Here is a 25412-nt window from a genome sequence, read left to right as displayed (position 1 = left end):
AAAAAAAAAACTCATTTCAGATGTTTGACTTGATTGAACGTGAAATAAACTTAATGCTACACACAAAATACTGTGACGTCGAAGTTTTACATAAGCGACAAAATATTCTTTGGATGGAGCTCATAAAATTCTCCAAGGATAAGCCGAAAGATCGTATGACAAGCAAAGAGTTTTAGGCTTAAAGTAAAAACCAAGCACCAACAAAAGAGAATAAATAAATTATGAATTATAAATAAGGTTATAAAATATTTAACAAATCTTATTAAATTTAATTAAGTCAGAACAGCCATTATAGCAGAGTAAGCGCACTTGAAATTATTTTAGTAAGCAATTGATTTTTATATGCAATACGAACGTACATATGTGTAACGTCGAAATAATGTTAATTTTTTTATTTGCAATGCTTATTTCGATCAAACAAAATTTATTATATTGCATTCATAAAGATTTTTTTTTTTCAAAAATAAAATAAAACTGTTTTATCCTATTATGCATATATTAAGATTTATATTTCAGTATTTGTAATAAAAAAGGCGATATATTTCGACATTATCATCGCATACATTCCACTAATCCATTGACGTAGTCTGGTTTTTACTCTAAGCCCTCCAAATCATTCACATGGTATTTCACGCATTTTATGACATGTGCGTCGTTCCCTTTTTCAGTTGGTGAAAAACGCATGTGCGAAGTGTGTAAGGAGGTTAAGCCGTTTAGCCAGTTTGCGCTGCGTACGCGTCAAAACAATGTGGACACTTGCAAACGTTGCTATTACATGAAGGTAACTCAGTATGTATGTAGATATATATGCACACACATATGGTGCAACTCCTACCACAAATAAGCCGCTGATGCAGCGACAACGCGAAAAAGTGATTAAAATAGAAGAAATAACTTCCGTACCTTTTCTATTGCCATTCTTAGCTGGCCTCGACTGACAACAAGACGTATGCGGCCATATTGCGAGCCATTCAGCGAGACGAACGCAAGCGCCGCAGCAACGCCTCATTCGCATTCGTACTGCAAATGGATGACATACGTTACATTATTGACCAAATTTGGCATAGTCATTCAATACTTAGCAAGAATGCGGTATTAAGCAATTTGCGGTAATTATGAGTGCTGTAATCAGAACGAAAGACTTGAGCGAGAAACACTAAAACGATATGCAACATTTATACATGCATACATACATACTTTGTATATATTTATTGCCTTTTTCATAATTTTACATATTTTTGCTTACCTTCTTCGACAGTTTGCCGCGCTGGTTGAAAGGTGAAGATTGGTCACCGTGGAATTGTATTTGCCTTACTGAGTATGAGGCACGCGATCATTACAGACTGGACGATCCAACCACTGTGTACGACCATAAATTGGTACTTGAGATAGGCAATAGGCATATGTTGGCGCGCGCTGCATTCCATAAAATGACTAAAATCGCCACTGAATTTGTTGAGACCGGACAATGGTTCCGTGTTGGATTGAATAAGCAGCGAACTGTGCCGCCACCGAACCTATATCCACGCCCCAAGCCAGTTATGGCAGCCCGCATTGAAAAGAAAAAATGCGAGTAAAATGAAAGAGTGCAAACGTAATACTTGCTTTATCACTATGGGCGATTTTAAGAATATATTAGCAGAATGTTTTTAAAATTAACATTTTATTTTTTAAATAAAATTTAACATTTACTAAATTTGTACCTTCCTTCGATACGGCAAATCTACACTTTTTTACATTGCATTTTATCGCCTCCGCGTGAAAGATGGTAAGAAATGATAAACAAGATGAAAATTATTTTTTGATTATTTCAGAAGAAGCGATAGATAAACTTATGATGCAGCGCGATGCAAAAGTCAATCATAAACTTTGTTAACCATTGCGCCGCTCACAAATTGGCGTATTAGCCACCAATATGCATGCTTAGTGTGCCTTACTCAGATAGCTAACCATAATCATGCTTCAATTTTATTACTGATTATCGCCTTGAACTTCGCTTCCAAATACTGCACTCGTTTCAGCAGCTTGTCGCTAGTATTGAATTCATTATACGGAACTGGTATGACTTTGTATCCACTTTTTTCCAACAGCTCAAAGGTAAGGTTCGTAATGCCTCCAGCTGATCGATGAGTACCATGGCAGACATCATGAAAGTCGACAACCATCAATGCGACCCTTAAAAAAGAAATATAAATTTATGCATAATTTAAGAGAAATAACCACCAAAATAAATATTAAGAGTTGAAGGTATATCATTTTCAGTTAATGCTAAATTAATTATGTATTTCTTTGTTTATATTATAGTCTAATCATAAAAAATTTCAGTGTAGACTAATTCTTTTGCGATAAATTTCTGTTGTTTAATATTCGATAAATTCTGTGTTCGTATGGAAAAGTAGCTTATGTCGAAAGGCCGGCTTTAGTATAATGCGGCATTCCCTTTATTTTTTAAACGACAAGGAATTTTTTGATCAGACTTAAAAAGAATATTGACTTGCTAGTATCGGAAATTTTTCTTGCACGTTTATTTGCTAAAAGTTGTTTAACGGCTTAGCGCCCGAAAGTCATTCGCAATCGTATGCTGCGAATGCCGATTTATACTAAAGCCAGCCTTTCGACATAAGCTACTTTTCCATACGAACACAGAATTATAAATAGTTTCACAAATCACATGAAATATTTATATATCATTGAATAACTGCAAAATAAAAAGTTGGGACTACAATTTTTTTGTAGTCACATGACACAGCGAACTTCTATTGAAAAATGTATACAAATCGTTAGCTGCGACAAGGATGAAAAGATATTTGTGCATTCACACGATTGGGACACGATTTGTATCAAATTTTGGGCAAATGCGCAATCGTGTGATATTGCCTTCAGCAAAAATGTATGTAACTCCATCAGGTACATATACATTTGTATTTAAATTTTCAGGCTTGGAAATATTTCATAAAGGGACATCTGTTAGGTTATATAATTTTAACACTATTCTCATACATACTTGATTGCATTCGGATTTTCTTTATCCATAGATAATGGATTTCGTTTGTTGTCAAATAAACATAGAGCGTCTAAAAAAATTAAAAATTACGGGCACATTACAACAGATTTATGAGCAAAGCTTACCAATTAGGAATCCCATTTTACTGTCATATAAACTCTTCATGTGATTACTCGCTGGCAACAAACTTTTGAGAGCGTCCAACATGCCGTTAACTAGAACTTGCTTAGATTTTGAATGTGCCATTGGTAAATTGTACACATCACTCTCTAAAGGCAGTAGTGCCCCATTGTAATCGCTAGCCAAAAGTTGAGCATATGCATTCAAATTCAATAGCTTCATTTTAATTGTAGGCGAGAGACCATTGCGCTCAATTTCAAGTTTTTCAATGAATTCAGGACTTTACGAATAAAAATAACATCATAAAAATAATAAATAAATTAAATCTAGGGCTAGATCTTTTTTACCTCAGAACAGTTTTCAATTGCTCTTGATTTACAAGCCGCAACATTGCTAGCGCCCAAACGTGATTCAGCCAATCATTACTTTTCTGGAAATCCGCACTAACTATAGATGTGACCAACTTTCTTCGAACTTCATCTATATTGGTGGTTCTGAAATTCAATATAGCTGAAGTAATAAACAATGCACTTATATCCTGTGGTCGACAAATTTCGGAATTTTTTAGTATCCATTGAGTCAAAGCCTCCATTATATCTGTGAAGTACAACATATTTCGATTATATATCAAATCATATTTTTATTATTTCATTAAGTTCCCACCTAAGTCACGGTACTTCATTATACCCAAACTTGTTAAAATTGAGCCAACGACAGCAGATTTCTCAGTATTCTTTGGGAGCACTGTCTGTATATCGGCACACATTTTTGCGGCTAGAACAGAATCCTGGAAATTCAAACTAGCCATTGCATACAATATGTCTGCCGACTGTTTCAGATCCAGCTGTTCTGTTGTGCTACTAATATTAAAGGCAAGAGAACGAAGAAGTGGTGTGCTTCTTCGCCCCCGCTGCGCCAGTGTACTCATAACTTTAACCATTTGTGGTAAACTTATACTAGCGATCAGCTTTGCAGCATCATCATCTCCTGCGACTCCTAACACTGTGTTAAGGTCATCAGTACGAAACCCGGATATACGTTTGGACACGTTATTTTCATTTGCGCCTGCACCACTTCCATTGCTACTCTTAGGTACAGTGCGACCTAACACACGACAAACACGCAGAAAGCGTGCATCATTTTCAAATTCGGCTATATTTGCACGATTTATTGAGCTCCACTCAGCTAATATGGAGACAATTTTCAACGCATGGTTCCGTGAAAGTGGTCCATTTAATTCGGATACAGACAGCAACCCATTCACCGTCTTTGCGTTACGGATTTTCTCATCTAAATTGTTGCTTCCATTAGAACCTGAGGTTTTAGATTGTACCTTTATGTCCGTACTGCCACTGTCTTCCTTGAGTGATTCAAAAGCTGCAGCCACCAGAGAACCTACAAGAAAATATATTTAAATAAATTTCACCTGGCTGAGAAACTAGCTTACTTTTCGGCTTTTTAACGTTAGCATCAGACGCATCATTGGGTGGTGGACTTAACACCTTTTCGCCAGTAGTTGGCGTCGAAACGTCGCCTTGATTTGGTGTTGCTTCCGCCGCCGCTGTTATTCCGGCCCCACGCACTGATGTGCTGTATGTAGCATACTGCATATGGCGAAAAAGCTGTGCGGCAACACCTCCGGCAATGCGCTGCAATCCTAACATTTTCTACACTAGTAAAGCGCTGGTGTTGTCTAGTGGAACCCGCTGCAATTGATACAATGATTTACATAACCTTCTCGTTGTTGATGACAAATAACAATTATAAAAATAAATGCAAGAACAAATTATAAGCTTGTAAGATTTTTATAAAGCTTAAAACATGATCTAAAAATTACATCATAAAAATCAAATAGTAAATAAATTTTTATTTCACAAAATTTACATTTTTCACAATGTGTAATAAAAAATCAACAGACACCGCGAGTTAAACGTCAAAATGCAATAAGACATCTTTAGGGATGGAAGAATATTATAATCTCATAAGAACGATTGCTATCGGTCCGGCGATCGACTATTTTATTCCGTACTACGAAGTCATAATGGTACGTTCTCATACGAAGTACATAGGCACATATTTCGGACTATAGCATCTAAATGAATGACCCGATCAAAAAAAAATATTCCACGCACTTGAAGTCAAAGGCCCGTAGTCATAGTCAAAATAAAGTCGACTTTAAAGTTAGTTGCAGCTTTTTGACATAATTTTCAATGGGATATCTGTCAAAAAAGCTGCAACTAACTTTAAAGTCGACTTTATTTTGACTATGACTACGGGCCAAAGCTTTAAACCTAGGTTTACCCACTATTTTAACAGCTACTTTTGTTACTTTAGGCACGTAATTTATTAAGAATACCTAAAGAAGACCCATGATTCAATAATACAAGGTCAGATAATTATTGACAGCCGCGGTTTAACACTCCTTTCCAAAAGGTTGCATTTACGATGGACAGAGAAAGGGGAAGAATGCAATTCCTTGTTGCGAAAATGGTAGTAGAAAAGTACGCAAAGTAAGCAATTAGTACTGAAATTACTTTTGTAAATTGTAATGTATTTGCAGAAAATCTGGCATTTTAAGCGAAATATTGAACGAAATATTAATATATCTACGTGAATTACGTAATCCTTGTGCTATTTAGCTGTATGCGAGAGAGACAGCTGTCAGTGTATCGAACCTTGTATTATTGAACCATGAAGGAGGCCACTCATGCCTCTTCAAGAGCAATATATATCAGGGCTTATGTCTTGCCATCTATTGCCGGCAATTTGGTTGTTCGTCAGCTACATTTTCATTTGCACGAAAACTTCGTGGCCGCAACAATATTGATATTTTAATATAAAAGCAAAAATTTAGCTCTTTTCCATTAAGAGATTTGATATTATGTGCTTGGATGTAAAATAGCTTATTTTCCAAATTTTTAAGTGATTAAGTTCGACAAAAATACCTTTTCGAAGCCATCTTACAAATGCTTATATCAAGAATCTGAAACAGATGACAACGTTGACGGATGAACCGACCCGAGTGGGGCTTAGTAGCCGCTACAACAACAACAGCTGGACAGCATGAACGAAAGACACAAGATCACGCGGGACGGAAAGAACGAAAAAAGTTATTTTCTAGCTGCCGAAATCTCGACGCCATTTTTGCTGTAAGAAGTAAACAACGAAGAGAACGGAGAAAACCGCGAAATTGTTGAACGCATGAAAAATCATTTTTATTATGCAAATTCTTCTAAAAATCATGCCGTTGTGTTAAATTATTCTTTATCTTATGTGTACACACGTTGTCACAAGCGAAAATGAAGAAAATTGCAGTAAAAAGCCACCACCAAATTGTAAACAAAGAAGAAATGTAAATAAACGGCTAATGTCAAAATCGTTCAACTTTTTTCCTTAATGCGATTCTAACGGGCTACTCTCCTGCCCGCGTGATCTTGTCTTTTTGGTTCATGGCTGGACAGCAATAAATTTTATCCCGTGGAGACGGGAGAACACCTTGAAAATCATGCTTGTGCCTTTGGTTGGATATGCAAATTAAATGGCAGGGTTCAAATGTCAAACTCCAAAATATGGATGGACGAGACAAAATAAAATAAGATATAATCCAGTCAGCACTAAAAATGTAAACCCTTTCATGGAAAATATGTGTTTTCTGCAAAAGGTGTTCAACCTCTCTTCTTCGTCAACATAGAAAGGTGAATTCTACTTACTGCGGGTTATAATCCATAAGCGCGGCCGAAGACCGCCTACACAGAAAGGTGTTCTCTGGAAAAGGTATTCAGCCCCCTTCTTCGGCAACTCAGAAAGGATAATTCTACTTAGTGAGGGTTATAATTCCTAAGTGCGGCCAAAGGCCGCCTACACAGAAAGGTGTTCTCTGCAAAATGTGTTCAGCCCTCCTTCTTCGGCGACACATAAAGGAGAATTCTACTTAGTGAGGGTTTTACTCCCTAAGAGTACAACTCCACAACTAGCTTTTCAGGCTTTCAGTTACACAATTTAACTATTGCTGAAAGCCGGAAAAACGAAAGGCCACCTACTCAAAAAATACTGTCATAAGTATTACTATAAGATTTTTACCTGCTGCGATTTTTTAAATTTAACAACGTTTTTATTGAATCTTTTCTTTAGCAACATTTTTAGTTAACTTTTTTATACAAAATCCAACTTTGATAAGCGGGGTGCAGCCTTTTATAAAGTGGGGACTGTCCCCTTTCTAAAGGGAGGGGTTTAGAGGGCCATGCCCCCTCCGCTCCACCCTCGAAACGGTGGGTCAGTAACTAAACATTTTCCTATTTTTAATAGAAATTTTCTCCAGCTTTTGCTGAAAAGTAAAAAGTAAAAGCTAGTGTACATTTTTAGCATGATAAAACTATAGTAAGTAAGAAACGCAGAGAGGAACTTTCAAAATTCTTGACGTGCTTGGAGGTTTAATTTTAAATTCACTCACAAACTCACACATACATTTATTTAACAAAGTGTGATAGAATTTGACGTTGATCTCATAAGAACCATCCTATAAAGTCAAATAGAAAAATTATGAATTTGAAATCGTTTGTTTATATTTTGTGACGTACCTTAAATGAGGCCTTTACTGAGCTGTCACACCCCTTGTTTAATATACCGCCCCGCCAGATAGAAAATCTTTTCTGCGTTACAGGGTTGGTTTTTTGACCGACATCCAAGTTAACTCTATGATTTTGAATAAAAGGCGCCACATTGGCAACGCATGCATTGCCGCAACTGGTAAAATTCTCAAAATTTTCAACTTTTGGCGCGCGCATATGTGGCAAAACAACAACAAAAATGATTGGATCGAATTCAAACCGGCTGATTTTTGACCAGTCAAATTGGGATGTTTGGTGTACGGCAACGTTTTTATTGTGCCGTCTCACCATGTTCCGTGCGATTTGTCATTCAGAAGCATCCCTGTGGCACAAAAAAGATTTTCTATCTGGCGGGGCCTTTATCATGGATAAAGTTTTGAACTAAATGCCGAACTTTTCTGTTTCACAGTCACAAAATTTTGTAAAAACAACTTTGCAGTTTTTTTGCAAATAGTTTTATTTATTTTTTTCAAAACAGAATCGTAGATTTATATAAAGAGATAAAAAAGTTTTTGGCCTAAAATTTTGACAGAACAAGAAGTTGTCCCCAGAGGATAGTGGAGGGATCATCGTTCTTATCTAGTTGATACCTAATAATTTCATTTTTTCTGTTCCTTAACTCCCATTATTCCGGGTAAAGCACGATTATTCTATTCTAGATCCGGAATGAATACAGGCACACGCTCAAGATAAAGCAAAAGAAAAAAGTCGATTGCCTGCCGAGGGACGACGCTTGTTAAGAGGAAACCTTTGACCAGGGCTTGAAAACAGGTGCTGATAATGAAAGCGAGCACTGCTTACCACTACACCACAGCGGCCGACGTCAAAATGGATAAACAAAAATTCGCGCCAAATATTTTCAACAGTCAAATACACCGATCAGCTGATTACTTGCTAGTTTTGCGTTTCTTTTCCTTTTCGTTATTTCGCTCTCTGCGAGGGCAATTCTTTCAATTTTCTCATTCCTGATAATTATCTGCTAGAAAAGAAAAGACAAAATGCCAATATATTTGAAATGCATCAACAGCTGACAAGGTATGAAAACGGTTTATTTATAGCCGCGTACTTCATTTAATTATATTTAAATTAAGAATGAGTGGATGCTCCTTTACGGCAAACCAAAACATACAATCCGCTGGAATATACTTCCGCCACGTACATACATATAAAACGGACCGATTATGGCAAACCCTTAAGGCTGATTCACATACAACTTTCTTCGCTTTGCTTGATAGTTCTTTGCTTTGACATATAAGATCGATGTAGGTAGGGGATCGATGCATGAGTATGCTCACATAAAAAACATTTGAAGCAAAGCAAAGCAAAACGAAGCAAATCTTGGGCAACTCTCAACTTTTGCCCGCTTTGGCAATCAGCTGTCTACATTTATCTTTCTTTGTGCGCTTGCATTTGCATTTAATGACAAAAATAGGGTAAATAGGAATTTTTATTGTTATTATTAATGCGTATTATTATATTGCTATCTATTCTATAGATACAAAATATGGAGGAAAAGGAGAACGCAAAAGCTGTCAAAGCGTTTATTGTAGCATACTTCTGCGTTTCGCGCTTTGTTGTCAAAGTTTGAACTGTCAAGCAAAGCGAGGAAAGTTGTATGTGAATGGCCCTTTAAAATCTTTTTTAACTAGTTTACTAATGCAAACCTGCGGAAAAGTGCGCACTCTTTCAAAATCACATAATACAAAATTTGCAACTGTGTATTCATTTAGTGTGATACATAAACCCTGGTGACAAATCACCAAAACTTTTTTGTGTTCTTTTCAATACATTTTGCCACAAATTATTTTCTAAAACTTCAGCAAATTTGGTTGTGTTTTTAATTTCATTGCTTAATTCCTATGCAAAATTGTACGGTGCGTAACAGTTAATTTGGAATTGTATGAAACGTGTTCTAGTAAAAGCTTAAAAAGAGCGTAAAGTGAACGGGTGCGGATAGAAAATCGTAGGAATTTTGCAATAGTGCACAACGAAGTCTGTAACCAGTCAAGATAGTGAAGAAATTTCGAAGCTCGAAGGTACCAGTCAGCACAAGCAGGAAAAAGTAAAGCAAAATGGTTGATAAATTCATCAGCATGTGGAAGGTGCGCGAATTGGCTGATAAAGTGTAAGTGGGAATATGAATAAAAAAACACTCGAGTACTAATCAACTAATTGAACATGTTAACCAAATAGTTTTATGCAGTCATGTAGAATGAGCTTTTACATAGTTTACATATGCATACAATCAGACATATATCTATATCTATGTACTATAAAATCCAATTTATATATATGTATATATGTATAACTAGATCGGCAGATAATAACTATGTATATAATGTATACAAATTTTAGCAAGCGCCGTAATGGGTTTGTAATATGTTAAGTACATTTGCACTTAGTTGCTTAGCTTAAAGTTAAGAGGAGCGGTGTGAAATATAGGTGGGTTTTCAGCTCAAGAAGACGTCTGTTGTTTGGTATTCATTACAGTGGTAGGAGTCAATTTCTTCCAGGTATTTTAGGTACTAGTATTTGTTGTGATTTGGGTTTTTCCATTGTCTTCATATTTTGCTTCATTCAAAGCTTTCATTTTCTCATAATCAAATGTTAAAAAATACTTCCTCATGCTATTGTGCGTTGCATTTTCCATTTCTATATTTGTTTATTGGTTTCTTCTAGGCTATGTACGTATATCCGATAATTTTTTTTTTTTCAAATGTGTGCGATCCCAACAAACATTTAGGTTTGAGCTCAACTTGAGGTTAAGATACTCTCAAATCTCCAACGTTGTTTCTCAACAGCACCTCAAGCGTTCTCAACAAAAAGGGCATTTTTTTTGACAATACGACTGTTTCTGAAATTGAGAAAATGCTAGTTCTCAACTTGAACTTTAATGTGATTCTCCAATTGGTCTCAAATATATCATTGAAATACTGAAATTGAAATAGTAAAACAAGTATTTATTAAGCAAAAATACAGACGCCTTTAATTCTCATATAAAAATTTAGAAGTAGCGTAAATTTTATTGTGATCAAACGATCGGATCTAAGCAAAATTAGTATGGGACAACCTATTGAGTGGTCCAAAGTTATGCGGTAACATTCATAAAATATATATATATATATTCCGACGAATTGATAACCTTCTCCTGTTTTGTAAGTCGATTAATAACTTATACCTTTTTGATTGAAACGACATCATACATAGATGAATTTAAATATGAATTTTTTATTTTATAACTCCTTTTTTATTATGTAATTAATCAATATCGTATTACAATAATTCATTTCACAGCATATCGATGGCTGAGTGGAAGATCGACCTATCTCGGCTGCCAGTTCAAAAACGCTCTATCTCAAAAAACTTTTCAAGAACGCCCTATTTCAGAATTTTATTGAAAAACACCCTATCTCAAAATTCGGTTCAAAAATGCCCTATCTCACTTCAAAATGTATTGAAAATATGCTGTTATAGGGCGTTTTTGAATCGGCAGCTGAGATAGGGCGTTTTTCAAACGAATTCTGAAATAGAGCGTTCTTGAAAAGTTTTTTGAGATAGAATGTTTTCGAACTGGCTGCCGAGATAGGTCGATCTTCCACTCAGCCATCGATATAGTCCGACATGAATTCTGCAACCTGATTCACTTCGCGTTTATTTTCTTTCAAGATACTTTGAAGAGTATTTTATTTTTGTTGGTAATTTTCTTCTTTATATAGCTTTAGTTTTTCACTCGATACTTAACAAGTAATTTTTAGCAAAAAAAAAAACAACTTCAACTCTCATATAAAAAAAAATATATATATATATATCTCATGACCCGCTGATCGGATCTTAACCAGATTAGTATGGGACCACCTCTGAGACACTACCTTTCCGATGCAAAAAGAATTATTGAAATCGGGTGACGTGGGCCAAAGTTATGCGGTAACATACATAAAAAAAAAAAAAAAAAAAATATTCCGACGAACTGATAACCTCCTCCATTTTTGGAAGTCGGTTAAAAATGAGAGATGAGTTGTAGAATGATGTTGGATATCAACATAAGAACTATGAATTTTTCCAAGGTTGGAGAAATATTTTTTTGGTGTTTGTTGGGATATAATTATTTTTTCTAAGCATACAACCTGCACCTGTTCAGCGGAATTACATATATGGGCGTGTGTGAATCGGTAGCAAAGTTCTATGGGGAAAGCTGTTGAATAATATTTTTACTATGGTGAGACAGTTTTGCCAATCTGCTGTGTGAAATGAGATCTTTTTTGACAGCAGTAAATTTTTCATAACCGCAGATTTATGCGCAATAAACTATTACAAATTGAGTGAAATTAATATTTTAAGAAAACATCTACAATGTTGTTGTTGTTGTTGTAGCAGCAGTGCTCAACCCCCCAGATTTGTCATGTGTCGTCGTCTTCATCCTCCGACTCTGTGAGCCTGAGGCCGAGAAAGCGGGCTGCGTCGATAGGCGCGGTCCAGAGCGCTTCTGGTGTCAGGGTCGTAGGGTTGGAGGTGCACGTGAAGAGGTGCTGGGTGTCGTGAGGACCTTGCCCACATGCAGGGCATGTGTTTGCCACTTGTGTGTTCAGCCGAGAGAGGTAGCTGTTGAGTCGGTGACACCACCCAGAACGGAGTTGTGCTAGGGTGCACCTGGTCTCTCTCGGCAGCTCTATTTCTTCTGGGTCTATGGGCGGCGGTCGACCGCCCAAGACGATGTTGTCATTACGCGTACTGAGGCTCGTTCTGACCGCATCGCTGTGTAGGCTGTTGAGCGCCGCTCTGTATGTTGCTGCGTCGAATGGATGGTCTACGTACGGCTCAATGTCCGCTTTCCAGTCATGCAGGTGTCGTCTCACGTGTCGTGGGGGCGGTTCGTTACGAAGCAAGGCATTGTTGGGGTGATTCCCTCGGTGACAGCCCACGAGGTATTGCTTCGACAGCATGGTGTTGTGCTCTTTCACCGCCAGCATCTGGCTTTCTTCATGTAGGTGATGCTCGGACGACATGAGATGACAACCTGTAGCCGTACGTAGAGCTGCATTCTGGCAGGTTTGGAGGTTCCTCCATCGGGTGTCGCTTGTCCCCGCCGTCCACACGTGTGCCGCGTAGTTAGCCACTGACCGGCCGATTGCCTTGTAGGTCGCGAGCAGGGTTTCTTTGTTGGCTCCCCAGGTGCTGCCGGCTAGCGAGTTTAGGACTTTGTTCCTGGCTCGCAGTTTGTTGCATGTGGCTGTGGCGTGCGCGGAGAAGGAGAAGAGGCTATCGAACGTCACTCCTAGGATTTTAGGGTGGTTGGTCGTCGGTATTTTGGCGCCATCGACGAAGACGTCCAGTTCTAGCCCCACCTCCTTGGTCCAGGTCGTAAAAAGTGTGGCGCTGGATTTTGCGGCGGAGATTTGGAGGTTCCTTGCGGAGAAGAAGTTGGAAAGATCGGTGAGATAGTCGGTTATTTGTTCACAAAGTCTGTCTATGTTGGGGCCAGTTGCCATTATTGTGCAGTCATCGGCGTAGCTTACCAAGTTTACTCCTGCTGGCGGCGGAGGGAGTTTGGCCATGTAGAGATTAAACAGTGTCGGGGAGAGTACGCCGCCTTGGGGGACCCCCTGTTTAATTCTACGCGGCTTAGACTTGGCGTTTCGAAATTCGACCGATGACTGACGACCACACAGATAGCTGGTGTCGAAAGCCTTCGACAGGTCCACAGCGACTAGGACCGTCCTATCACAGGGTCGACGTTGGTTCAGACCCTCGCTAATCTGTGTGGTAATGGTGTTTAATGCTGTTGTCGTGCTGTGCATTTTCCGGAATCCATGTTGGTGTTCGGCTAGCTTCAGATGCTTCGTCAGGCTGGGGAGGAGTAGTGCTTCCATGGTTTTTGTCACTGGGGATAGGAGGGAGATGGGTCTGCACGAGTCTCCTGCGTCCGCCTTCTTCCCTGGCTTAGGGAGGGGAATGATCCTACCCATTTTCCACATCTCGGGGATGATCAGGGTGGACAGTGACAAGTTGAAAGCGGCGGTCATATACTCGACTCCCGCAGGTCCTAGCTTTTTCAGCATCTGCATGGAAATTCCGTCTGGGCCTAACGCCTTCGATGACTTGGCGTGGTTGACAGCTGCCTGCGTCTCTTCGATGGTGAAGCACAGTGGTGTGTCTAGGGGGCGGAGTTTGTGTGCTTTCCGCAGCACGCTGCGGCGGGTTTTGTCTCTCTCCGGGTGTGCAATGAATTGCCGGCTGAAGAAGCGCGCGCACGTCAGCGGATCCGACGTGGTGGTGGTGCCGAAGGTGAGAGCGACGTTGTCTCTACGCTTCGTCGGATTGGAGAGGGACTTGACTGTGGACCACAGTTTGCTGGCTCCGCTAGAGAGGTTGCAGGATTTTAAATGCTCATTCCATTTGTTCCGCTTGTGTTCGTTGACCAGGTTTCTAATGTCCCTATTGAGATCTCTTATACGGGGATCCCCTTGATTAGCCTGGCGGATTCGATCACGCTCGTCTGCGAGTCCCGCCGCTTCAGTGGGGAATCCTGGGCGGATTTTGGCGATCCGGCCGGCTGGTATGAAGCGAGCGGCTGCTGCGTTGATGATCCTGCGGATATTGCGCTCTGCTGCGCGCGCGCATGATGGTAGAGGAAGAGCATTGAATTTGCGATCTGTGAATTCCGTGAAACCGTCCCAGTTCGCCTTCCGTGTGTTCATGAATGTGCGGTTCTCGGATGTCATAAAATCTCTTGGCTGGTCTATGGCGACTACTATGGGCAGGTGGTCTGATGCGAGCGTGAGCACTGGTTGCCATCCAATGCAGTTTATCAGACCCCCGCTTGCTATAGTTATATCTGGCGAGCTATAGCAGTCACCCGCGACCCTGGTGGGGGCATCATCATTCACAGTGCAGAACGTGGAGTCGTCAATTTGCTCAGCGAGCATTGTACCCCGCTGGTCATTGCCCAGATTGGAGTGCCTGAGTTCGTGGTGCGCATTGAAGTCGCCTAGCACTACCCGGTTCACACCCTCTAATAGCGCACTTATGTTAGGGTGGTATCCAGCTGAGCAACTGGTGGCGGGTGGTATGTACACATTGACGATCTCCAGCTCCGTATCCCCCGACTTGATGGCCAAGCCTTGACATTCGATGAATGTATCGTTGGAATCAGTTCGGGGGGTAATGAGCCGGTATTGAACCGCGTTATGCAATATGAAGGCAATGCCGCCTCCGGTGCCACGGGGGCGGTCTCTTCGGAGTACGTTGAACTCGTCCTGGCTCTGAAGGCTCGAGCCGGAGTGGAGTTTGGTCTCCTGGATCGCCGCGACTGAGATTTTATGCCTTCTCATGAAACCGACTATCTCAGCGATCTTACTTTGTAGTCCGTTGCAATTAAACTGCAACAGCTTGATAGATTGTGGCCTTATGATGGTTACGCGTGGGGTGAGCGAGTACTGGCGCGCTGCCTGTGCTGGTGGTTGTGCCTGAGGTGCCTGTGTGGCCTGACGTGCTGGTCCCCGACCGGGTGGGTTAGCCGCAGGGGTCGCGACCGGTGGTGGGGTTGGTGCTTGCGTCGGCGTGTGTGTTGTTGGTGGCGTTGGCACGGGGTGTTGTGGTGCGGCTGGGCAGCAGGCTGCAATGAAGCCAGTACTCCATTCACGGTGGTGCGTTAGGGCTGAGCAGCGCTTTAGGTGGCACCAATTGTTGCATGCGTTGCACCTAACCGATGTTGTGTTGCGCCTTATCAGGTTGGTGCAAATGCTGCAGAACCATTTGTCCTGGGTGGATGTCCTGTGTTGCGTGCTTGTGGATGGTCCACTGGTTGATGGTTGGGCGGGTGTTGGCTGTGTGGAGTTACAAGTTTGTTGGTTGTTGCAGCACGATGCAACAAAATTGTTACTCCACTCCCTGTGGTGCCGAAGACCTGAGCATGCCTTTAGATGGCACCAGGCGTTGCAGCGGTTGCAGCGGACAGAGGTTGAGGAGTGGTGTATGTTGCGGTGGCAAACACTACAGATCCAGGGCCCGGGATTTTGTTCTATGCCGGCGCGGGCCAGTAGTATACGGAGCAGACTCGCCGGTGGGTCATGCTCCCATGGCAAAAATTTTGGGGGGGTTGCTGCTGTGGTGATGGTCCTTGGTCGGAGTGTGTTCTCCGAGTCAATCCGGTACGTAGAACCGACCATCTTGGGATTGAAAACATCTACAATCATTGATTGCAGTTCATCAACTTAACCTTTTATTTTACGAAAAATTACACACAGCAGCAATCTTTGCAATTGTCAAAATTTTCTATGCATTTGTCAAAAATTTCACTAGCCCTATGGGCCACTGAAATTTTATTCACCTCAAACTTGTCAAAAATTTACTTGCCGCGAACTTTGTTACCGATTCACACACGCTCTATGTACATGCATATCGTCGCTGCGCCAACAAAAACAGTTATGTTTTTTTTTAATAACTTTTCAGGAGACCAAAAAACTGATTCCTGGTGCCAGGATTTTCCAAGTGTCGTATTAAAAAAAAATCATATTAAAAATATGCTATTGATTTAGGAAAATAAATCAATTTATTTACCAATTACGACGTGATCAACATTTGCGCCGCTTTAAAGCACATAGCTGTTACGCGATTTAAATTTGCTTTTGGCGGTATGTAATCGTATGCAATTAGTACATACTACTGCCGTTAGATCTAGATGCAATGTATGGTATAATATGTATGTATATAAGGACTCGATTATTTAACCTGTTATGTAATGAAAAATGGTCAGAAACGTTTTTATTGGATTTATGTAATAAATATTAATGCAAAGTGATGAGTGGACACATACTTTGTACAAACCATTAAATTGCCAGAGATGCGAACTGTTTTTTTCGGTCAGCGTATTAACTTGACCCAATGCACTTTTTCAAAGTTTCGATGGATGATATCTGATGAAAGCTCGTATATACAAGAAATAATTTCATATGTATACTCTAAATAATTAACAATATAAGGATGTGATGGCCTCGCCATGTGGTCCATTGGTGGATTGAATACATTTTCTAATGTAGAGTGGACGCTGTCTACCTCTATACTTTTTACCTTTTTTAATTGTTGAATTTCAATTGCAAGCCGTCAAATTAAATAGTAGTATCTATGTAGTGTCAGAGCTATGTGCATACATATGTATATATTGTATATGTATTTAGTTGGTTTATAATTATTTTTACATCGAAATCAAAACACACTCATCTGCGATCAAAATAGTTATAAGCAAGTAAAGCGTATACCCGTTTTTTCAAAGTAGTTATAGTAATGCGTGCACATTGCTGTTTTCGATCAGTTCTAAACCAAGAGAGATATAAGAAAACGGAAAATGCATAAATGTGGGCAATAGATAGTGTTAATAAAATATGCAATAAAAAAATTGACAAAAATCACATATTCACAACGGTGTCGTAAATGTGGTATTGTTGTATGTCGTAAACTTTTTTTAACACTGCGAAAATTCATAACATTACTTTGATGGTACTTTGCGAACTCCTTAATATATTTTTAGGCATTTAAAGCTTACGACATACAACAATACGACACTTACGGCAAGGTTGTGAACACCCTATATATATATATATATATATATATGTACATATAGCACTTGTGCGTTTGGCCAATCGCGTTGATAGTCCATTCTGATATGATTCTTTACTACCTACATCACTGTGTTTAAATACTTTCTTGATTACAACACTGTGTTTAAATACTTATAGCCTTGTAAACTGAAAAATTTATGAAAACGTCAATTTAAAAAGCTTTTTGAAACTACTTAATTTTTTATGAATAAGGCCATTAATATTTGTTTAAAAATGTCACCTTATATGACCAGAGGATTTTTGCGCCCGACCTCGCGCTATAAGACTATATCCGACATATACATATATCAGGACTAACGGGCAGGAAAAATGCTTGCATTTCACAATTTGTTAAAGAGTGCACTCAGAGCCAGCTCTCAGCTTATTTTGAACGCATTTTCGGGCGCATTTTTTTGCTGCAACATATTTCTTGCCTTGATCTTGCCAGCAAATATTTCGATGGACGTTAACCAGCCACTAGAGGTACCTTTTCCAACTAAGGATCCGACCATTCCAGTCGCAAGCCCTTAAATAACAATTCTCTAAACGTTTCCTAAGGTCGTCATCAAAAGAACTAGAGTTGTTGATTTGACGCGGGTAACAAAATAATAAATTTAAAACAAAATAACGAATTTAATAAATTTTGCTATTATATAAGGCAAACAAAACCTACGTAGGGTAGTTCTGTGAGAATTTTCTCTATCGCAGGGTGAATGCAATACAATAGCATTTGGCAACAGAATAACCTCGGTATCATGCTGATAATTTAGCTAAAGAAAACCATAGTCCGGTTTATTTTATTTTTTCCCAAAAGTAAAGTGGTGACGAGCCATTGTATTGCGACTAGAATATTTGATGAGTAATCGATCTGATGCTTGAAGAAATGTTGTGTATTTTAAAAAGTTAGAGATTTCGTACCTGCACTTTGTGCCGACATTTTTTTATTTTTTAGTTTTCTCTCAGATACACCCACCCTTATACAAAAATTCAATGACATACCTACAAAATTTGAGATTTATTAGAAAGTTAGATCAGCTCTGTAAGCAATCATTAATTTTTACAAAATAATTTTATTGAGCTTAACGCCAATTTATATGAAAAATGTTGTGGAAAAACACAATAATAAGTTATTTTTAAATAATGCTATTGAGCTTGAGGATGTTTTTAATCCATTTGATCATGAAGAAATTAACGCCACTCTTAAATTTTTGTATGGGAATTGAAGTCGGTTTTGTTACTTACTTGAAAATTATTTGTTAAAGAAAAATATATATTCAACAAGGTAGAAGTGGCAACTCAGTCGAGCTCTCTCATACCTGACTGTAATGTCAAAAAATGTAAACAAAGAAATTAACCCTTTGTTAAGCATTTACCATATTTGATAGAACTCAACATATTTGAAATGAAAGTTTTTGTAAATATGAAAATATTTAAAATCTCATTAGATCAGCTTCATTTTATTTATTGAATTTTCGGTTTAATGCAAATGTGGAAATGCATACTTACACAAGATTACACACTAAATGAAATACACACGCATTTATAAAACCGTTTTGACAATTTTCTTGTTTTCACTATCCCAATGTTTTTGAGCATTTAGTTTTTTATTCAAATACTTAATTCTAAAGTATATTAGACATTAAAGAAAGTCTGATTCTTCTAAATTTACATCAGAACTTAACTTCAATAATTTGGCTATTAAGTTTTTGCAATTCGAAATTTCCTTTCCATTAAATTTATTAAAAATTACTTTCAGTTTCTTTATGTCAACAAGGAATACTGGTACTGGCCACTATTTGAAATTGGCCTATCCATGTATGTATATGAAAGGGAGATTTTCTTTTCATATTCGGTATGATAAGTCCTGCACCTGCGACCAAACGCTGCGATAGGCAACAAATAAAGTCACGACCACACGTGAAGAGTCTCCTAATGAAACATCGCAGCGGTTTGCCCTCCGTTGTCGCTTCACTTGACAATTCGAAGGTTTAAAATAACGCACCAGTTTGTTGTCCAGGCTCTTGACGCTCGCATTTCCTTTTCATTTTATTATGTATTTAAAATCAGTCGCACAGCTCAAAATTGAAAATTTATTTAAAAAAAAAATTTGATTAGTATAGGGTTAAGAGTTGACATTTCAGTCGCAGTTCAAAAGAGAGAAATGTCCGAACTAACTTCTACGTTGTTATGCCTTAGATAAAACACAATAATATACAAAAGGTATAAGTCGTAGCTACTAACGTAGCTACGACTATTTCGTCGAGTTCACTGGGACTTGAACCAGCAACTCTGACGTACGACTCCAGCGTTCCCACGACAGTCGTAACCGGAACGACCCAGATTTATATTTGGCCAAGGACTGTCACTCCAGCAACACTCCCCAAAAACTCTTTGGGGAACTTGTTTTTATTTGTTATCTTACGCCTCTAATTCTTTGACGGCACATTCTTGCAGTGTGACGTTTGCGTCAATTTTCAAGTATGTAATTTAAGTTTTCACTAGCCTTTTCACTTAATTAGCACATATACAATTGCATTATTAGAATTTATTTGATCATAAAATTAGCACAAGCTTTATTTAACAGCCGAAAATAAACAATTAATTAGCCTACAACCCGCTTCCACACAATAAGTTCAGCAAGGTTTTCAAGTTGTTTTTGTAAAAAAAAAAAAACAATTAACGTTACTCTAATTTTGCAAATGCATCTTGGGGACCCAGTTTTAGGTAGCCTAGGAACGGCAAATGTTTTTTGTGGCAAAAATACACACATGCTTAAAAAAAATGGGTTTGAATATTGCCTGGGTCTTGCCAGGTGCTACCGCGCATCTCTAACCACTCGGCATCGGCAGCCGCCAATATAATATTTGCGAGCTTTGGCTACTACTACTACTACTAATTTGCAAAAAGCTTTAATTAGAAAAAAAATGTTCCAACAAATATTGAGTTGAACAAACAAATCCCTATCAGACTGTTAAGAAAAAATAATTAAGAAAATAAAAAATCAAGTTAAGGCGATAAAAAGTACATACTTGTGGTTAAATGAGCTATAGTAGCTACCTATATAAAAATGTGCCCAATCTATGGCTAATACTGTGAGAAATATAAGCGAACAATAGAAAATCAGCGCTTGCAATTTTTTTCCGCGGAAATCACTTCATAATTAACCCCCCACTTGTTGCTTGGTTTTACGGTTGAACATTTCGCTTCAGGTAAACATTATTTAGCGAGAGACAAATTATTTGTTCAACAAATGCTTACATTACAATATTATATTCATAGGAGGGAAAGAAGCGCACAAGATTGTAAAAAGATAATAATAAATATAATAGTTTTAAATATTATTGATTTGTTTAAGGTTTTATCAGATGTTGTCTTAAAATCATACAAATTTAAATTAATCACTGCCTAACCATGTTGCAATGATAAGAAATGTACTTTAAACCAAACTAAAACCAACGTTTTAATATTACAGTATATAATTTCCAAAAGGCTTCACCGCTTCACTGCTTCACTGGGAGTCAAGAGGCCTTCCACTTTGAATTTCTTTCTCCTTTGTTTTTTTTTTTTTTGTATAAAGTGACACAAATTGAAGGGCTTCTGCTTTCCCTACACATAGAAGGACTTCCAGAAGATCTGGAAAGAAGCGTACGTGGAACCCCAGATTGTCTTTCCGAGTACCCAGAAGATTATTTAGGTAGACCTTCTTGAGTAAAGCTATTCTAAGAGGCCTACTCAAGAAGGGCTGAAGGCTTATCCATTTAAAATTTACGCGAATGCTTAAATTTATATTATTTAGCATTACAAATGAATTTTAATAAACATTTTAAGTTGGAATAGCACATATTTGATATAAACCGTAAGCGTATACTTCAAAGATGTATGATTTTTATAAATTGAAGAACCAACTTTAAAAGAACTCCTCCAAAAGGCCTTCTGAAGTACGTACTATAAAAGCACTTCTGGAAGGCCTTCAATTTGTGCCACTCCGTACAAAAACGAAGAGAGAAAGGAATGTAGAGTGGAAGGCCTCTTGATTCTTCTGGGATGCAGTGCTACCAAGGTGATATCCATAAATCGCTACAAGAAACTATATTTTATAATCTCACATTTAGCACATAAATAATCTATGCTCATATAAAACATAGTACCAGGTTGATCAACCTTTGCTCGGAGTGCATGCAATTTTTTTAGTATTTCAAGGTTTGGGTGTCAAATAATGGTCATATGGATAGCTTAATTTTTAGATATTTGCTAGGTTTTTAAAGTTAAGATTATTCTGCTTTATCCTCAGTTTCGCCTGAAAAAAAAATTCACCCAAAAATTTGTCATCCACCCATAATAAAACCATGGAAACCAAAAGTGAAAAGTGAACCGGTTCGGGAAAAATGGAACTCATGATAAGGCTGATTATTATATTTTTTCATCAAAATATGGTTCATGCCTTAACCAAAACCATATCAATCTAACGTTCAAACTTAAAAAAAAAAAAAAAATTTAACAAATTTTATTTAAAATTTCAATTTTTAAACTGATTTTTTAGTTTTTTTTTGAGTATGCAGTTTGATAGCCCATGGTATAATAAAGTCCAAGTTTTAAGGCTGCAATCAACGCGATTGGTTTTTAATATTTTTTTTTCTGACGACTTTTTGTACTTTTTTCTATACAAACATGAATTTCTTATAGAAGAAAATGCGTAAGACCGTTTGCAAAGAAAATTAAACAAAAGCAACGTTTGTTTTTATAAATTGCATTTGTTATATGAAAAAACCCGCAAAAGCCGTCAGCAAAAAAATATTAAAAATCATCGTGCACTTTGTTATACTAAAATGTAATAGGCTATCAAACTGCATACTTAAAAAATCTAAAAAAAAAATCAGGGCTCGAGTCGTAACATCCGTTCATGGATCGAAAACCATACGAAAGAAAATTACGTGATATATCAGTCGTATGAGCTGAATGGGATAAAGGGTACGTTCACGTGTGTCATAATCCGAAGAATGCGTTTTTACGTGACGAGTTATACGATATCGTATGTGATGATATTGATGTTGTTCACGCTTATCAGGTTATGTGGTTATGTGATATTATTTTTTGTCCAGTTTACACAATAAAATACACTACAAAATAATAATTTTTAACCAGATTTTAGTCTAATAAGTATCTCAGTATTCAGTGAAAGAATATAAAAAAAAAATACTTTGAAAATACCTTGTTGATAACTAAAATTATTGTAAATATTGCCTACTGAGTTCGTCGGAATTCCATAAAAAGAATATTTTGGAAGAATAAGCCCAGCAAAACCTTTATTTTTGGTAAGCACTTTCTTTTTGTACACCTCAAGACAAAATTTTTCACTTTCTCGTGGTGAGTTTCGAAAAGTGCTTACCAGGGCACGGACTTTCTAAAAATTAATATTGGTAGATTCTGGATAAAAAAATGGTAGAAGTTGGTAAATTTTTAAAAAATAAACAATGTTTTAGTTTTTACTCATCTGGGATAAATCAGGGTGAATTCATATAAGGGGGTGCTATCGGAGCAGCCGGTTGTTCTTTGTGTCAAAATGGTGTAGTTGTTGCAATTCTTATTGTAATTATGCGCAATTGGTGTAATTTTTGTTTCTGTACTCCTGCTATAACTCTGCAATAATTGTATTTTTTAATAAAAGAACAAAAAATGTATTTCACGCCAATAAAACATTCAACAAAAAAACTTATACATAATACTCGGCCCGAATCACGGCATCCGTGATCGAATATAAATCGATACGAATCTAATGAAATAAAATGACAGCTATTTTCTCTCAAATTCCGTAATCTCATTGAGATTATTTCAAAAAGATTTTCGCTTCGAGTTGGATTCCATCCATGATGCCGTAATTAATTTAAAAACAATTATCTCTACTTAAACATTTTTTTACTAAAATTTGATTTGAAATGCTTGAAGTTTGCAAACCATATGTTTGGCAGTCTATCACAAAAACGTATCGCAAACGAAAAATATTTAGATAATCAGCCGATAGAGATACAATTTAATTTTTAAATTGGTTATGGTCAGAGTTAACTTTTTATTATTATTTTCGGTGTGTTCGATGACAAAATATGCATACACTTCATTCATTTAATCCCCCTTAAAAACTAATTTTTGTAGCATATTTTTTTAGACGCAGTAGAAATCACAATAGTGGGGCGCGTAGTTTTGCGACATTGTTAGAATAGGGGGGGGGGGAATGTCTTTGCTTTCTTTCCGGAAAATATTGGTAGAATTTTAGCCTTTGTTGGTAAAATAAATTACAGCTAAAAAGTTGGTAGATCTACCAATAAATATGTAAAGTCCGTACACTGGTGCTTACCAATCGCGATTCACCTTATACCCTCTATGTTACAGAACACATTACTTTAACCTGGACATGTCATTAGAGGTAAGTGGGGAAATTAAAAAAAAAAAATGCTTTCCCACTGCATTATCTGTAATGCAGTTGGTAAACGAGAAAGTGAAAAATTTTGTCTTGAGGCGTTTTGTAACGCGTTACTCCATCGAGACACAAAGTAGCTGCTTTCCAAAAAAACAAAAACGTTTATGCTGGGAGGTTAAATAAATTGGTTAGTACATATGTATTTTTTATTGTTTCTTCTGTATTCTTCTTTTAATCAAACTATGTTAAAATAAAAGTGAAAAAAAGTATACATATTTTGTCAGAACCCCGCCACCCTCAACAAAAAAAAACTGGCTACGGCCCTGGTATTTATCAAACTTGTTCTTGGTTTGGTTGTTGGCTTTTCCCACAAAAATGATGCTTGATGGCCTTCGAAATGAATTTGTTTTCCATTTTCCCAAAATTTATGCAGTTATTGCTTCCGAGACTGCTGACGAGGAACAAAACATTTTAAAATTCGAATTATAAAATAATACTCTCTTATCTTTGTCGCTGCGGTAGCTGTATTAGATAACGCTTTTGCCCAAGTACTTTATAAGAGGCTTTCTTAGCGGGCAGAACTTTATCACGAATTTCTCTAAATTCATATAATTTTAACTCGTTTGGAATGACAAAATGAATTAACACAATTCTCTATATGAAATTAAATAATAATAATAATAGATTGGCGCTTACACATACTACGTTAGTGTTTGGCCGAACTTCTCCTCCGATTTGTGGCGTGCGCCTTGATGTTGTCACACAAAGCGGAGGGACCTACACTTTTATGTCGACTCCGAACACCGATTGTATATTTATGAGAAGCTGTTTTTCATGGTAGAAGTACATTCGGAGGCCATTGCATGCCGAGGGGCGCCCGCTATTAGAAAAAAACTTTTGTTTTTTATTTTTTGATGTTGGGTTGAGCCGGGCTTGAACCCAGGGCCCGAGTAGTGGAAGCGCTCGCAGTTAACCACTACACTACAGCGGCCGCATATGATTTAATTTTATACATATAAAAGCTTGTATGTACATTAGGGCGGTCTATAATGTATGTGAAAAAGTAAGGTCGGAATTTTTATGCTCTCACCTAGGATTGTTCTATACCGAAAAAATATACCCATATTTTATATTTTGAATTCAAAAAATATTTAGAGGTCGCTCAAAGCGCTCAAAGTGTTACATGTATTTTATATGGGGAAAAACCACTTTTCGTAGAAATGGTATATAATTTTTGAAAATCAATATTTTTCGATCGGAAAAATCTGTTTCTCTTCAGGAGATTTCCAATAATAGTACCCAATTGTTTTTTTTTAACCATGTTTTCTTAGTAACCATATTTTATAGGTCCGCCAAAACCCTCGGAAAGTGCCAGAAAATGCAATGGGAGATAAATAAAAAATCTTTAGTATTAAAAAATGGTTATATAAATAATTGGATATTCTTATCGGAGGTCTCCTGAAGAGAACCACGGTTTTACGGTCGAAAAATTTTCACTTTCAAAAATTCCATACCATCTTTACGAAAAGTTGTTTTGTTTTTTTGCCATATAAAATACATGGAAAACTTTGAGCGCTTTGAGTTGCCTCTTAATATTTTTTGATCTTAAATAATAATATAGGGGTATATTTTTTGATACAGAACAATCCAGGAGTTTTAAAATTCCAACTTTACTT

General features: G+C 37.5%; 3 protein-coding genes and 1 long non-coding RNA gene across 6 annotated transcripts in view; 2 read left to right on the top strand and 2 right to left on the bottom strand.

Annotated features, from left to right (window-relative positions):
• Positions 1-1333, bottom strand: part of LOC118737331 — a 131939-nt gene extending 130606 nt beyond the window's left edge. The window contains exons 1-3 of one of the 2 annotated variants that reach the window (XR_004992809.1): positions 1247-1333; positions 1079-1156; positions 904-1020 (exon numbers count right to left, since the gene is read on the bottom strand). This is a non-coding gene — a long non-coding RNA (uncharacterized LOC118737331). Of the gene's footprint in view, positions 1-903; positions 1157-1246 lie in introns of both variants that reach the window. The other variant, XR_004992808.1, reaches the window with a different exon arrangement.
• The window catches only part of LOC118737327 (IQ and ubiquitin-like domain-containing protein), a 53316-nt gene extending 51625 nt beyond the window's left edge, over positions 1-1691 (top strand). Inside the window, exons 7-10 of the mRNA XM_036467766.1 lie at positions 21-153; positions 669-781; positions 925-1109; positions 1259-1691. Coding sequence (XP_036323659.1) covers positions 21-153; positions 669-781; positions 925-1109; positions 1259-1577 — 750 coding nt within the window. The 3' untranslated portion in view covers positions 1578-1691. The remainder of the gene's footprint in view (positions 1-20; positions 154-668; positions 782-924; positions 1110-1258) is intronic.
• Positions 1645-5099, bottom strand: LOC118737328 (FAST kinase domain-containing protein 4). Its single transcript, XM_036467767.1, has 7 exons — positions 5009-5099; positions 4572-4830; positions 3788-4519; positions 3472-3721; positions 3130-3404; positions 3005-3074; positions 1645-2175 (listed from the first exon to the last, which is right to left on the bottom strand). Exons 2-7 carry the CDS (start codon positions 4786-4788, stop codon positions 1956-1958), a joined length of 1764 nt encoding a protein of 587 aa, XP_036323660.1. The 5' UTR covers positions 4789-4830; positions 5009-5099; the 3' UTR covers positions 1645-1955.
• Positions 5100-9449: 4350 nt separating this feature from the next.
• Positions 9450-25412, top strand: part of LOC118737326 (clathrin interactor 1) — a 36761-nt gene continuing 20798 nt past the window's right edge. Inside the window, exon 1 of one of the 2 annotated variants that reach the window (XM_036467764.1) lies at positions 9450-9856. In XM_036467764.1, coding sequence (XP_036323657.1) covers positions 9804-9856 — 53 coding nt within the window. In that variant the 5' untranslated portion in view covers positions 9450-9803. The remainder of the gene's footprint in view (positions 9857-25412) is intronic. The other variant, XM_036467765.1, reaches the window with a different exon arrangement.

This window comes from Rhagoletis pomonella, unplaced genomic scaffold (genome assembly GCF_013731165.1).
Source record: "Rhagoletis pomonella isolate Grant_MI unplaced genomic scaffold, Rhpom_1.0 Rhpom_scaffold_00004, whole genome shotgun sequence".
NCBI classification, from domain to species: Eukaryota; Metazoa; Arthropoda; class Insecta; order Diptera; family Tephritidae; genus Rhagoletis; species Rhagoletis pomonella.
This window is presented reverse-complemented; position numbering and strand designations above follow the sequence as displayed.

Bases quoted from the DNA above. Each gene is read 5' to 3' on its own strand.
- LOC118737328 (XM_036467767.1), bottom strand. From the start codon at position 4,788: ATGTTAGGATTGCAGCGCATTGCCGGAGGTGTTGCCGCACAGCTTTTT. The intron at 4,520-4,571 runs GTAAGCTAGTTT...ATTTTCTTGTAG, and splicing joins TAACGTTAAAAAGCCGAAAA to GTTCTCTGGTGGCTGCAGCT. The intron at 3,722-3,787 runs GTGGGAACTTAA...TGTACTTCACAG, and splicing joins AATGAAGTACCGTGACTTAG to ATATAATGGAGGCTTTGACT.